We start from the raw sequence: 11,223 nt of genomic DNA on the forward strand, positions 1-11,223 counted from the left end.
ACATGTGACATTCACATTTCAACTGCGTTGTGCTTTCGTCACTCAGGTCTACAGCAACACGCCCGAGACAATCAACCTCATCATTGAGGTTTTTGTGGAGGTGGCTCACAAGCAGATCTGTTACCTGGGAGAGGTGAGTGACACACCTTAGGTACATGTACTCCCACTGTTTTACCCTAACCCTACTGATAAGTTTGTATCTGAAAAGGATTTGTTTCTTGCCACAGCAGCAGTTACTCCTCAGGTAAATGCATGTACAGGTTCAGACAGGGGTGACCCAACTATTTTAAGCATGTTTGTTCTTCAATGGCCTTACTAAGTTGTTGTAGATCTGTAATACTTCAATGAAAAACAAGGCTTTTCAGTTCAAATGTGTAACCAACTCTTCATGGCCTCAGGTTTTGATTACCTCTGTCGTCTCCTCCTGCAGACTAAGTCCATGAAGCTGTACGAGGCGTGCCTGACGCTGCTGCAGGTCTACTCCAAAAACAACCAGAGCAGGAAGCGGAACGACGCCACAGCCGAGGAGGACCAGTACCAGGACCTGCTGCTCATCATGGAGCTGCTCACGAACCTGCTGTCCAAAGAGTTCATCGACTTCAGCGACACCGGTGAGTTTAATGGAACGTTTTTCTTTAAATTTTAATGAAGAGAAGAAGAAATCAGCTTTATCTATGTTGTGCTTTCTAGACGAGGTGTTTCGAAACCAGGACCAGGGAACGCCGGCGACTAATCGGACGGTATCAGCAGCAGATGTGGTGCTCTATGGTGTCAACATCGTTCTTCCACTCATGTCTCAGGACCTGCTCAAGGTGAGACCGCACCCCCTTCAGTGTCCTCATCACACTATAGTACGTTTGTGAGAGTTTATCATCTTTATCTTGTCCTCGTTGTTTTCCAGTTCCCGTCTCTGTGTAACCAGTACTACAAGCTCATCACCTTCATCTGTGAGATCTTTCCAGAGAAGATCCCACAGCTGCCCGAAGACCTCTTCAAAAGCCTCATGTTCTCACTGGAGCTGGGAATGACCTCGTATCCTCACGCTGCCTCTGTGCTGGTTCATGTCTTAATTTGTTCTCTTGCTGAGGATCTTTTAGTACCGAACATTTGCACTGAATGTTCCCTCAGTTACACCATCAGACATATTTTTATTCTTGATACTTGAAGATGAAGGTGGTTTGATTAGCAGAATCTCAAAATGTGGCTGCAGCAGAGAAAGTTTCCTAATTCGCTGGTCATCTGCGTTCACTTTTGTCATTTATTGCCCCTTTTTTTCCCTCCTGGAGCAGCCAATCTGCCTGGTGCAGCTGTGGAGGAGCCTCTCCACTGGGGAAAAATCTGATTGTTATTTAGTTAGTGTTTTTCCTTAACGTCTGTGCTCAGGATGAGTTCAGAGATCAGTCAGCTGTGTTTGGAGGCTCTGTCTCCGCTAGCCGAGCAGTGCGCTAAAAACCAGGAGAAGGACACGCCTCTCTTCATCGCCACTCGTCACTTCCTCAAGGTACACCGCACACACCTTCAAAATTTACTGTGCAGACATTAAAGTGGTATCCTATTTAACTTGTTTATTTGCCACAAGAAAGCGTTGAATAATCTGTCCTGTCACAACTTGTACTCTTTCTCTGTGCCTCCAGTTGGTGTTCGACATGCTGGTCCTGCAAAAACACAACACAGAGATGACGGTGGCAGCAGGAGAAGCCCTGTACACACTTGTGTGCCTGCATCAGGTGAGTAAGCAACACATGCTCCAGTGCTTCAACTTCTTAATATCCAATTAAGAACCTGTCGGTGCTTGCTCAGACGCTGGTTCAGCTCAGTTGGTAGAACAGGCGCCCCGTTTGCAGAGGCTACAGTCCTCATCGCACTGACCGCAGACTCGACTCCCACTGAGGGTCATTTTGTTTCTTGTTTTGTAAAATTAAAAGTGTTAAAATACACAAATATAACTTTTCAAATGTCTCCAGAAGAAGCCGGCCTTCTGTTCGTGGACCGTTTTTAAATATGACTAAACTTCCATGTTTGTGAGGTAGCTTGATTATAAATCGCACTGATGGTTTGATTAAATTAAAGCTTGAAATACAGCTCATTAAAGTGGGAAATTGATGTACAATTATGTTGAGTATGTGAGTACAAATAGGCACCATTAAGCCTCTCCGGCAAGCCGCAGGAGGCTGATCATTTTGTAAATGACACCAAACGCCCTCTAGTGGCCGTTCTGTGTCATAGCATGTAACTTGTGCAGCGCTAAAGGCACAGAGATAAAATTATATAAATACTATTTTAAAATTGTAGATGTTTTTTTTTTTACCAAAAAGATATGAACAAAACACCATAGTGCATGTTTGTGTTTGTTTATACAGGAGATATGTGGGCTTGTAAGTTAAGAGGAAACTTTCTGTCTTGTCCTGGCCTCTCCTTACAAAGTGTGATTTCTTGATGGGACAGTCTGCATTTTATCTACAAGTATTATTATTATTTTCCATCAAATGAATGTTTTCTTCTGTCAGTGAGTATTAAATAAAGATGAGCCAATACTTTATTATTTTTGTATTTGTATCTGACAACAATAAATCTGCTCATTTTCATGTTGACACCAAAACATGAAATAGACAAAACTTGGACAAAAAGTTGGACATTCTACGCTTTTATTTTGAAGTAAACAGGAAATTAACAGAGAATAAAGTGTTGTTTTAAAGATGTCTAAGATTTGACTTGTTGAAGTGTGACCACAGAATGAGCCCAGCGGGACATTTTAGAGTTGAAAATGATCTTGGTGGTGCCCTCTTGTGGACAGTCAGGGTCACTGCAATTACACATTTCTTTTCCGGCTTCTCTTACTAATAAATAATATTGGCACTGCTATATAGTCTGATTAAGTTGATGTTCCTCCTCTCCACTAGGCGGAGTACTCAGAGCTGGTGGAGACTCTGCTCTCATCGCAGAGAGACGCCGTCATCTACCAGCGGCTGGCCGACGCCTTCAACAAGCTGACGGCCAGCAGCACGCCGCCCACCATGGACCGCAAGCAGAAGGTCGCCTTCCTCAAGAGCCTGGAGGAGTTTGTGGCGAACGTGGGCGGCCTGCTCTGCGTGAAATAACCACTGGAAACCGATGCCGCCTCGAATCATCGTTTGGAAAAGCAACCAATCAGAGACGACCCCCCCTAAGAACTCTGGGTAGAAGAAGAGGCAGCTCGAAGCCTCGGAGGACGTCTTCGTTTCTGTACTTGCTGGGGAATCATCTCATGCCTGAATGTTTAGCCTCCTCGGATTTCTTTTTTTAATATGCCCACCTGTTGGCCCCGCCCTCCAGCATGATTGACAGACTTAAAGATGATGATGTGGCAACAATGGAGATTGAACTGCTTAGCAGACCTGATGACTGTTGAAATGACGGAGCACTGACCATCATGACGACGAGAGGCGTTGTCCTCCAGGCCCCCCTCTGCTGCGGCCTCATGTACCTGGAGGCTGCCAGAGCGCGCGCACACACACACACACACACACACACACACACACACACACACACACGCAGAGTGACACTAAGGGTAAAGCAGGTATTGAAAATTGAAGGAAACTGTTTTTTTTTCAAAAGTGTGAGGTTTTGTATTTGAAGGTATTAATGAGGGGCCATTTTGTTTCAAGAATGACGCACACATTTCATTTTAACAGTTTCCACTCTTACACACAAACACACCGATGCACACTTGCCCCAAAATCCTTTCCAGAGTGCCTTTTGTTTTGCTGATTGTTCTGTGTGTGTATGTGTGAATCATGTCATACATCAGCCGACGACACACAACGATTGTGCCTGTCATTTGCCAAGAATAAAGCGAATACACACACAGGACACAAATACACACGCTCAAACTAAAAGTACACACAGTAAAGGAGGACGATGACAGAAAACCAAAATCAGATTGTGTTTCTCTAAAAGATGTACATATATATAAATATAAAGTTTTGAAATCAGAAACATGAGAAATGTATGTTCATAGACACAAAATAAACGACTGAAATGTTTTTATATGCCGGCAGACGGCAGGAAGAGTTTAAAGAGTTCAGCGGTGAATGGATTCAGCAAAAGAGGGAGCAACTTTCTCCGCGTTGACCTTTTCTGCAGTTTGATATTTTTGCTCTTTTTGGATTGTAGTATTATGTTGCGGCCCCTCCGGGAAGACGAGGGCCCCCCTGGATCGGGAGAATCGGGCCTCCTGAAATTTAGCAGATCAGTAGTATTTTTCTACAGCAGCACATCCACCGTATCACTCTTCAACACACACTGGATTGAAGCAGAGACTGTTGGACAGCAATAACAAACCAAATAAAAAGGAACAGAGCCACTCATTAAGCATTATTATGATGGAGACAGAATCCTCACAGCACTATCCTGGTTATTGTAGAATGGCTGTTTTGTTAATGAAGTGTAAAAGTGTACATAAAGTTATTGTATAAAATGTTCTGGCCTCTGAATTTTCCTTTACATGCGTCCTGTCTGTTGTAATGTCTTTTATCTACTTTCATAATAAATAAAGTTATTGATTATTTTTGGTTTTATCACAGAATATTCCAAATTTTTCCAGATTAAATCAGGATTTTGGAGGTAAAGTAAAATGACTCCGAGTCTAAAGATCTGGACTTATAAACCAAATCGATTTAAATGGCAATATTGCCATCAAATCTTTCTAATGACGTAATAATTATTGCACGACTGTTGTATTCAACCGCATTAGTTTTAGCTCGCAGTGCCTAATAAACATGTCTTAGTCCATGCCGTTCACTGAATTAAGAGATAAGTTACTATAAATATCTATTAACGCGAATTTAGATATCAGGAACGTATAAGTTCTTTATTTCCAGGTAGTAGCTGGTCAATCTTTGTTTAATTTTCCTCCAGTATTTGATAATATGCCAGTACTGGATGTCCTTAAATATGCATATTAAACCCTCTACAGTAATTCTTCGATTTGAGGCTAATTCTAGTTTAATGTAAATTCACAAACAAAGTTGAGGAGATTGTTATACAGATTAAGAAATGGCGATCCTAATAAATCATCGGCCTACAGTAAGTGTAGCCGATAGTTTTTTCCCTCCGCTCGAGCCGTACTTTCTGGAACCTACGTCATCATCCCGCGACTACTCACATGTTCACAACACAGCAGCGGTGAAATGCAAATGACCAGTTTCTGATCAGGTATGTTCATTTTTGCTCTTGTCATTGCTTTTATTCATTCATAAGACATTTACCCTCATGTGTGTTGATGTCTACGCTGTAGTTGTAATTTTCTTATGAAATAAAAACGTTGTTAAAGCAAAATATCAGAAGACTGCCCGTCAGACCCGCCTGACTTTTCAGCCAGAGTGAAGTACTGGAATACATAGTTTAACTGTTAAACACCGGTTTCCGTAGTAGATGTATACGTTTCATGGAGGGGTTAATGACTTTTAAATGTAACAGAGGAGGCAATGCATTTCTTGTTTGTTTATGTTTACAATCTTGGTGCAAATCTCAATGTTATCATACCTTCTGCTCTATGTTTGTATGTTAAAAATGAACACAGTCAAATTGATATCCAGTGCTGTGGACTGTGGTGTCAAACACTACCTTAACTGTTGATGATAGTTTACCATTTGCTTTGAATCTTTTTCTTTATTGAACTTATAACGCAGTATAGTACTATACCTGCTGGTCAGTAAGATATCATGTGAGTTACTGCCCAGCTTTAGGATACATCTTCATACATGTATGAGGTGTGATTTTTGTCTAATAATTCATAATTCATTTTTTATTTTCTTGTCTTCAGCTCCTTCGAAAAAAAACACCATCTCTCCTCCATCCTTTAGGACAGATTATCTCCTCCTCTTCCTCCTGCTGTCCTGCCTCAGCCATGAGTGACAGCGACGATGACGTGCCCACGCTGTCAGCTCACACTCTGGCTGCTCTGCAGGAGTTTTACAACGAGAACCTGACCAGTCAGGATGACAGCACAACACCAGCAGACCAGTTTGCTGTGGGAGCAGTGGAGGAGGACTGGGTGAGTTTACTGGAGTTGAGGAAAGGAGGTGATGCAGTGAAATACTGAGTGTTTTGCAGCTTATAGTTTTAATGTTGTTGATAAAAGTCATGAAAGTTCACAGGTTGATTGATATCTTTATGCTTATGTGTGTCCACCAGCGGATGAGCCAGTTCTGGTACAGTGACGAGACAGCAACTCAGTTAGCCGAGGAAGTCATACGTGAAGCTGGAGAGGGAGGCAGGTAAAAAAACACACACACACACACACACACGCACACACACATACACATACACATACACACACACATTACCCAACCCTCATTTTTTTCACATGATATAAAAGCAGCAGGCAGCAGTCTTCATGGACTGAATCTCTGTTAAACACAGGAAAATCAACCTGTAACCAGAAATGTAGGCTTCATCTCCAACATATCTTTGTCTTTGAGGTCTTAAAGTTTCACGTTTCTTCAAACTCTTAGGATAGCATGTGTGAGCGCGCCCAGTGCGTACCAGAAGTTGAAACAGGGCGTTGTGGACGGCTCTGATCGAGTGTCTGCCGTCGTGTTGGAGTACGACCGCCGCTTCGCCACCTACGGAGAGGAATTCGTCTTCTACGACTACAACGAGCCGCTGTCTCTTCCCGCTAACGTCGCTCCTCATAGCTTCGACATCGTCCTCGCTGACCCGCCGTACCTGTCCGAGGAGTGTCTAAGCAAAGTGGCCCAAACCATCAAGTACCTGAGCAAAGGCAAAGTGCTGCTGTGCACAGGTGAGAAGAGAAAACTCTTTCATGTTGATTAGTTTGTATCTCTTTCAAGTGATATTTTGACAAGCATAGAAAATATTTATACAAAGGTCAGAACCAAACATGTTTTTCCTTCGTCATCGTTGTTGGATTGAGGTGCATCCCGAGTGGTCTCTGTTTTTATACACAAAGTGACACTGAAGCGATTTTATTGATATTACACCTACATGTAAGTGTAAAAATGAGCCGTGACAACTTACTTCCTGTTTGTTCCAGCAGCTGTTTACATCAGATTTCTGTGTCTGTTCTGCAGGAGCCATCATGGAAAAAGTCGCCAAAGAGCTCCTGGATGTAAATATGTGCAGCTTCCTGCCCAAACACAACAGAAACTTGTCCAATGAGTTCCGCTGTTTCGTCAACTACCCTTCTCGCTTGCTGTCCTGCTGAGGAGCTGAGCTGATGGACTTCCTGGTGATGTCGTGGTGATGTCATCGGGGTAATCTCAGTCGTAGTTTGGAGACTACAAACTCGAAACACGAAGCCTGTCTTTTTAAGACCTCCGTCGTGGAGTTGTATGAAAGATGTCAACTTTTGAAAGAAGCTCTGACAAAGCGACGCTGATACGTTGCATTATGGGACATGTAGGATCAAGTGGTTTTCAGCATAATGCATGCAAGGAACTACAAGTTCTGACTATCTTGGCCTCATCTGCTTTGATTTTGATCTTTCTTTTTGGGATACTGGTTCTTGTGACTCTGACTTTATGAAAGAAGAACGCTAGATTGTTTGAGTACCCTTTAATTTCATTAAAAATTAAAATCACTAAGACAGTTGTTTCAGTTGGATTCTCATTATGAGATGCTTTTTTAATTTGAAGCCATGTTTCTGCCGATTGCACGCTTGTGGAGCAGTTCAAGTTGTTCGATGGATTTCTTTTTTTTTTTTTAAGATTATATCTTTTTGCCTTTATTTATAGGACAGCTGAAGATAGACAGGAAATGTTGGGAGTAGAGAGGGGGATGACATGCACCAAATGGTCGGCAGACCGGGAGTCGAGCCTGCGATCAGTGCGATCAGCCTCTGTACATGGGGCGCCTGCTCTACCAACTGAGCTAAACCAGCGCCCCATCGATGGATTTCAATATATAGATCAGCATCACAACCAAAACCTTGAGTAAACCGTAAGATGTGTTTTACACCAGCAGGTGGCAGCATTCATCTGGTCATGGATAGAAAGGAGGCTTTTTTTATTCTCTGTTTTTATTAGTTTGCTCATAATTTCACCGTGTTTCTCCTCATATATTACACATGTACATGTTTAACCTTTTTGAAATTGTGTCCATTCATGTCGATATTTTGGTTTAACTTTTCCATCAGTCTCTGAGATTTCTGCCTTTATCCGAGAACAATGGGCGAAAATGCGAGTTTGTTTGTGGTGCAGATACATGAGCTAATAAAACATGGGTTGATACAAGAGGTGAGTCAATGATGTGTTTGTACTTTGGCTGCTGAACCCACCTTTCACAAAGTCACAGTGTGCTTTGCATCCATCCAACTTTAGTCAAGATATTTTCCCCTTGTGTCCAAGTTTATTTCATGTTTTATTCAAAGAAGCAGACCTGATTAAAAACTCTTAATGAAGACAGAAACAATAGAACAGTCCTCATTTGCTTCCAGATGAGATGTAGACGCGTCTGCAGGAGCTCCGTCCTCTTCTTTAGTGTAATTTATCATCCAAATATTCACTGTCTTCTTGTTTAGGGACAGCTGCTTCTACATCACATGTATTAAACCAAAATCTGTGGGTCTGATGAAGAAGAACTTCTTCATCTTCTTTCCTTCACACTTTCTTCCTCACAGGCATGATTCGTCTCCGGCCTGCTTTGGGCTGTGTTCTCTCCACACTCTGGTTGCTGTTGTGTCCGTCCCTCTCCTTCTCCAGCAGCGGCACGCAGGTGCAGCCCACTGCGATGGAGACGTAGACCTCGGTGTATGAGTGACGTCCTCCGAGGCAGGAGCCGGTCCTCCTCAGGATGACGGAGGGAGCGTAGACCGGAGTGCTGCGGTACTGGTTGCTCTCCTCACCGTACGGCCCCGTCAGGCAGCCTTTACACAGGCAGTACGCCTCGGGGATGTAGCGGGGATACCTGGAGGCGTCGAAGGAGAGCCTGGAGAAAGACAAAATACAGACGTCAACAGGTTTCTGTGCAGAATAAGATCCTTAAAAAAAGCAACAGGAGGAGCACTTACGGCCAGCAGAGATTGCCTTTGCACATCACAGTGAGGTTTTATTGAATCTGATGGAGTTAAGCGGTTTATTATTTGTATTTTAACTTACGATAACTTTCTATAACCTAAGTTTGAACTTTATCCTCTGTAAGCAAACACACGTCTGTAAACTTTCACATTAAAGTGTATCCAGTGTAGTAAAAAGACAGTGCTGCTTCAGTTTGTAAGTAGTGTAAACCTTTTGCAGCTGATATGTGGTGTTTCAGGTGCACAGCATGGCACATGAGTAGTTTGAGAGTTCCTGCTGTATGTTGAAGTCATAAATTACAGGTTTACTTCTTATTTTAAACATAGAAGGAAAATTGAAATATTCCGTGTAGAATAAAACAAACCCCGTCGTACAAATTATCCCTTTTTTAAAATTCCAGATGTTCAAGTTCTTCAGGTGCAGCTATTTACAGTAATAAGACATGTTTATTCAAATGGGTAACCTTGATGTAAATGACAGTTCCTTTGGAAGAAGGTTTTACATTGTCGAAAACAGCGGCATGGTCAGTAGCCCTATGCGTCAAACAGTGACGCTGTACGTATGTGACGCTTTACGCCTCGAGTGTAAAAAAGTATTTAAACACAAAAACAAATGTCTGATAAAGATAATTGTAATTTTTCTTTGTTTGTTAACGATATTGCTTTCTTGACGCTCCTCCTTACTCCACGTGCTGCTGTCAGCAAAATGTGATCCATATTTATTATATTGATCATGATTGGATTATTTTATGACTTTTTTTTTACTTTGACAGCTGTGCGTTGAGAGCTGGCGTCATGATGTCACCGGTCGCGCCTGATGGCACGTTCGCGGCTGAACAATCCCTCACCGGCAGGATAGGCTCCTAGAGGAGCTGGTCCAGACATTCAGATTTAAGAGATTTCACATCATTGCACCTGCGCTCACCTGTAGGCCCAAGGGGAGATGCTGAGCAGGTTAACCGGGAGGCGGGTCGTCCTATCGGACCGTGCGCTGGTCGGGCACGTCAGGTTGAGTTTGTCCTGCGGCTCCAGCTGCAGCGCGTGGTGGAAAGCGCTCATCACTCCAACCGACAGGCGCCCGAACAGCTGCTCCAAGATCTCCTCCGGCAGGTCAAGACAAGACCGGGTCCTGGTGGCTTTCTTTCGTACCCTGCCCGCCCCGGTCGCCCAGCCCAGCAGCAGCACAGCCAGGTGCAGCAGGACCAGCAAGACGCGGAGGCGATGTGGCACCATTGGGCTTCTCAGAGCGGTGTTGAGCCGAAATGAGAATTCACTGAAAAAATATTTCCCTGCGCGCTGTTATCGCCTTTCTTCAAAGATGATAAGTTCGTTTGAGACGTCCTGTTCGGTTACTCTCTTCTTTTATAATCCGGTAAGACTTTGGAGAGCCAGCGGCAGGCAAACAGTCCACAGCCCTGGCTTGTACACAGAGGCACGGGCGCGCAGCCAGAGAAACCGCGGAAACATTTTGGCACAACACACCCACCGTGTCACCAGGAGAAAAGCGCCTTAAAATAAGAAGTTATTACCGAGTTAGGTCTTTACAACAACTTCTGCTTTCTTCTAAAGGCGAGGATTTGCCACCGAGAGTGTTTCCCTGTTGCTTCTCTTCAGTCGTGCGTGTGCGTAAAATCCGTTGGAAGCGTTTGTGCGCGCAGGAACAGCGCGATCCACCTTTCACTAAATCAAACTGAAGTACTGACAGATGAAGTTCCGTCTGAAACCTCTAGTCCCGGTGATAAAGTGGGAAGTCCAAACTATTTACTGCGTGTGTGTGTGTGTGTGTGTGTGTGTGCGCGCGCTCTGCTGCTGGACCAGAGTCTACTCCTGCACTCACAAACTGGATCCAGCTTTGACAGCCCTCCTGCGTCTGCTCCGGTCTGAACTATCAGGGTCAAACAATGCCGAACAGAAACAAATCATTTTTTAACTGCTTATTTTTATGACACAATTTCCTCCTGTTACGTAGTTATGTCATAAATATTTATGTGAGGGAAAGGCTGTAAATTATATCATGTAATAAAAAACCATTTAAAGATTAATTTAAAGCAGTTTCCCTCCAGTAAATCTTTAGTTTTATCACCTGCTTTGCCTGGAAAATATGAACTTTCATAACTTAGATTGTCACTTTCTTTACTTACAGAATCTAATATCTAAAGGTTTATTTGCTGAGAACGAGACTACTCAAGTTTGTTTTCTTCAAAACA

At 43.2% G+C, this 11,223-nt stretch overlaps 3 protein-coding genes across 3 annotated transcripts in view; 2 read left to right on the top strand and 1 right to left on the bottom strand.

The window, feature by feature from the left end:
• xpo4 (exportin 4) overlaps positions 1 to 4,456 on the top strand; it is a 48,095-nt gene extending 43,639 nt beyond the window's left edge. The window contains exons 18-24 of the mRNA XM_069663695.1: positions 47 to 133; positions 431 to 611; positions 691 to 812; positions 902 to 1,032; positions 1,384 to 1,501; positions 1,635 to 1,727; positions 2,901 to 4,456. Coding sequence (XP_069519796.1) covers positions 47 to 133; positions 431 to 611; positions 691 to 812; positions 902 to 1,032; positions 1,384 to 1,501; positions 1,635 to 1,727; positions 2,901 to 3,098 — 930 coding nt within the window. The 3' untranslated portion in view covers positions 3,099 to 4,456. The remainder of the gene's footprint in view (positions 1 to 46; positions 134 to 430; positions 612 to 690; positions 813 to 901; positions 1,033 to 1,383; positions 1,502 to 1,634; positions 1,728 to 2,900) is intronic.
• Positions 4,457 to 5,169: 713 nt separating this feature from the next.
• Positions 5,170 to 7,773, top strand: eef1akmt1 (EEF1A lysine methyltransferase 1). Its single transcript, XM_069663657.1, has 5 exons — positions 5,170 to 5,193; positions 5,804 to 6,034; positions 6,175 to 6,257; positions 6,495 to 6,784; positions 7,074 to 7,773. The coding sequence occupies exons 2-5, from the start codon at positions 5,888 to 5,890 to the stop codon at positions 7,205 to 7,207; spliced, it is 654 nt and encodes a 217-aa protein (XP_069519758.1). The 5' UTR covers positions 5,170 to 5,193; positions 5,804 to 5,887; the 3' UTR covers positions 7,208 to 7,773.
• Positions 7,774 to 8,018: 245 nt separating this feature from the next.
• Positions 8,019 to 10,864, bottom strand: il17d (interleukin 17d). Its single transcript, XM_069663253.1, has 2 exons — positions 9,942 to 10,864; positions 8,019 to 8,928 (listed from the first exon to the last, which is right to left on the bottom strand). The coding sequence occupies exons 1-2, from the start codon at positions 10,247 to 10,249 to the stop codon at positions 8,601 to 8,603; spliced, it is 636 nt and encodes a 211-aa protein (XP_069519354.1). The 5' UTR covers positions 10,250 to 10,864; the 3' UTR covers positions 8,019 to 8,600.
• Between the last annotated feature and the right edge of the window lie 359 nt (positions 10,865 to 11,223).

Source organism: Semicossyphus pulcher, unplaced genomic scaffold (assembly GCF_022749685.1).
Source record: "Semicossyphus pulcher isolate SPU_LCO1_2020_fin unplaced genomic scaffold, fSemPul1.0.p SCAF_15, whole genome shotgun sequence".
Taxonomy (NCBI): Eukaryota; Metazoa; Chordata; class Actinopteri; order Labriformes; family Labridae; genus Semicossyphus; species Semicossyphus pulcher.

Bases quoted from the DNA above. Each gene is read 5' to 3' on its own strand.
- eef1akmt1 (XM_069663657.1), top strand. From the start codon at position 5,888: ATGAGTGACAGCGACGATGACGTGCCCACGCTGTCAGCTCACACTCTG. The intron at 6,258-6,494 runs GTAAAAAAACAC...TCAAACTCTTAG, and splicing joins GAAGCTGGAGAGGGAGGCAG to GATAGCATGTGTGAGCGCGC. The intron at 6,785-7,073 runs GTGAGAAGAGAA...TCTGTTCTGCAG, and splicing joins CAAAGTGCTGCTGTGCACAG to GAGCCATCATGGAAAAAGTC.
- il17d (XM_069663253.1), bottom strand. From the start codon at position 10,249: ATGGTGCCACATCGCCTCCGCGTCTTGCTGGTCCTGCTGCACCTGGCT. The intron at 8,929-9,941 runs GTGAGCGCAGGT...GTCTTTCTCCAG, and splicing joins ATCTCCCCTTGGGCCTACAG to GCTCTCCTTCGACGCCTCCA.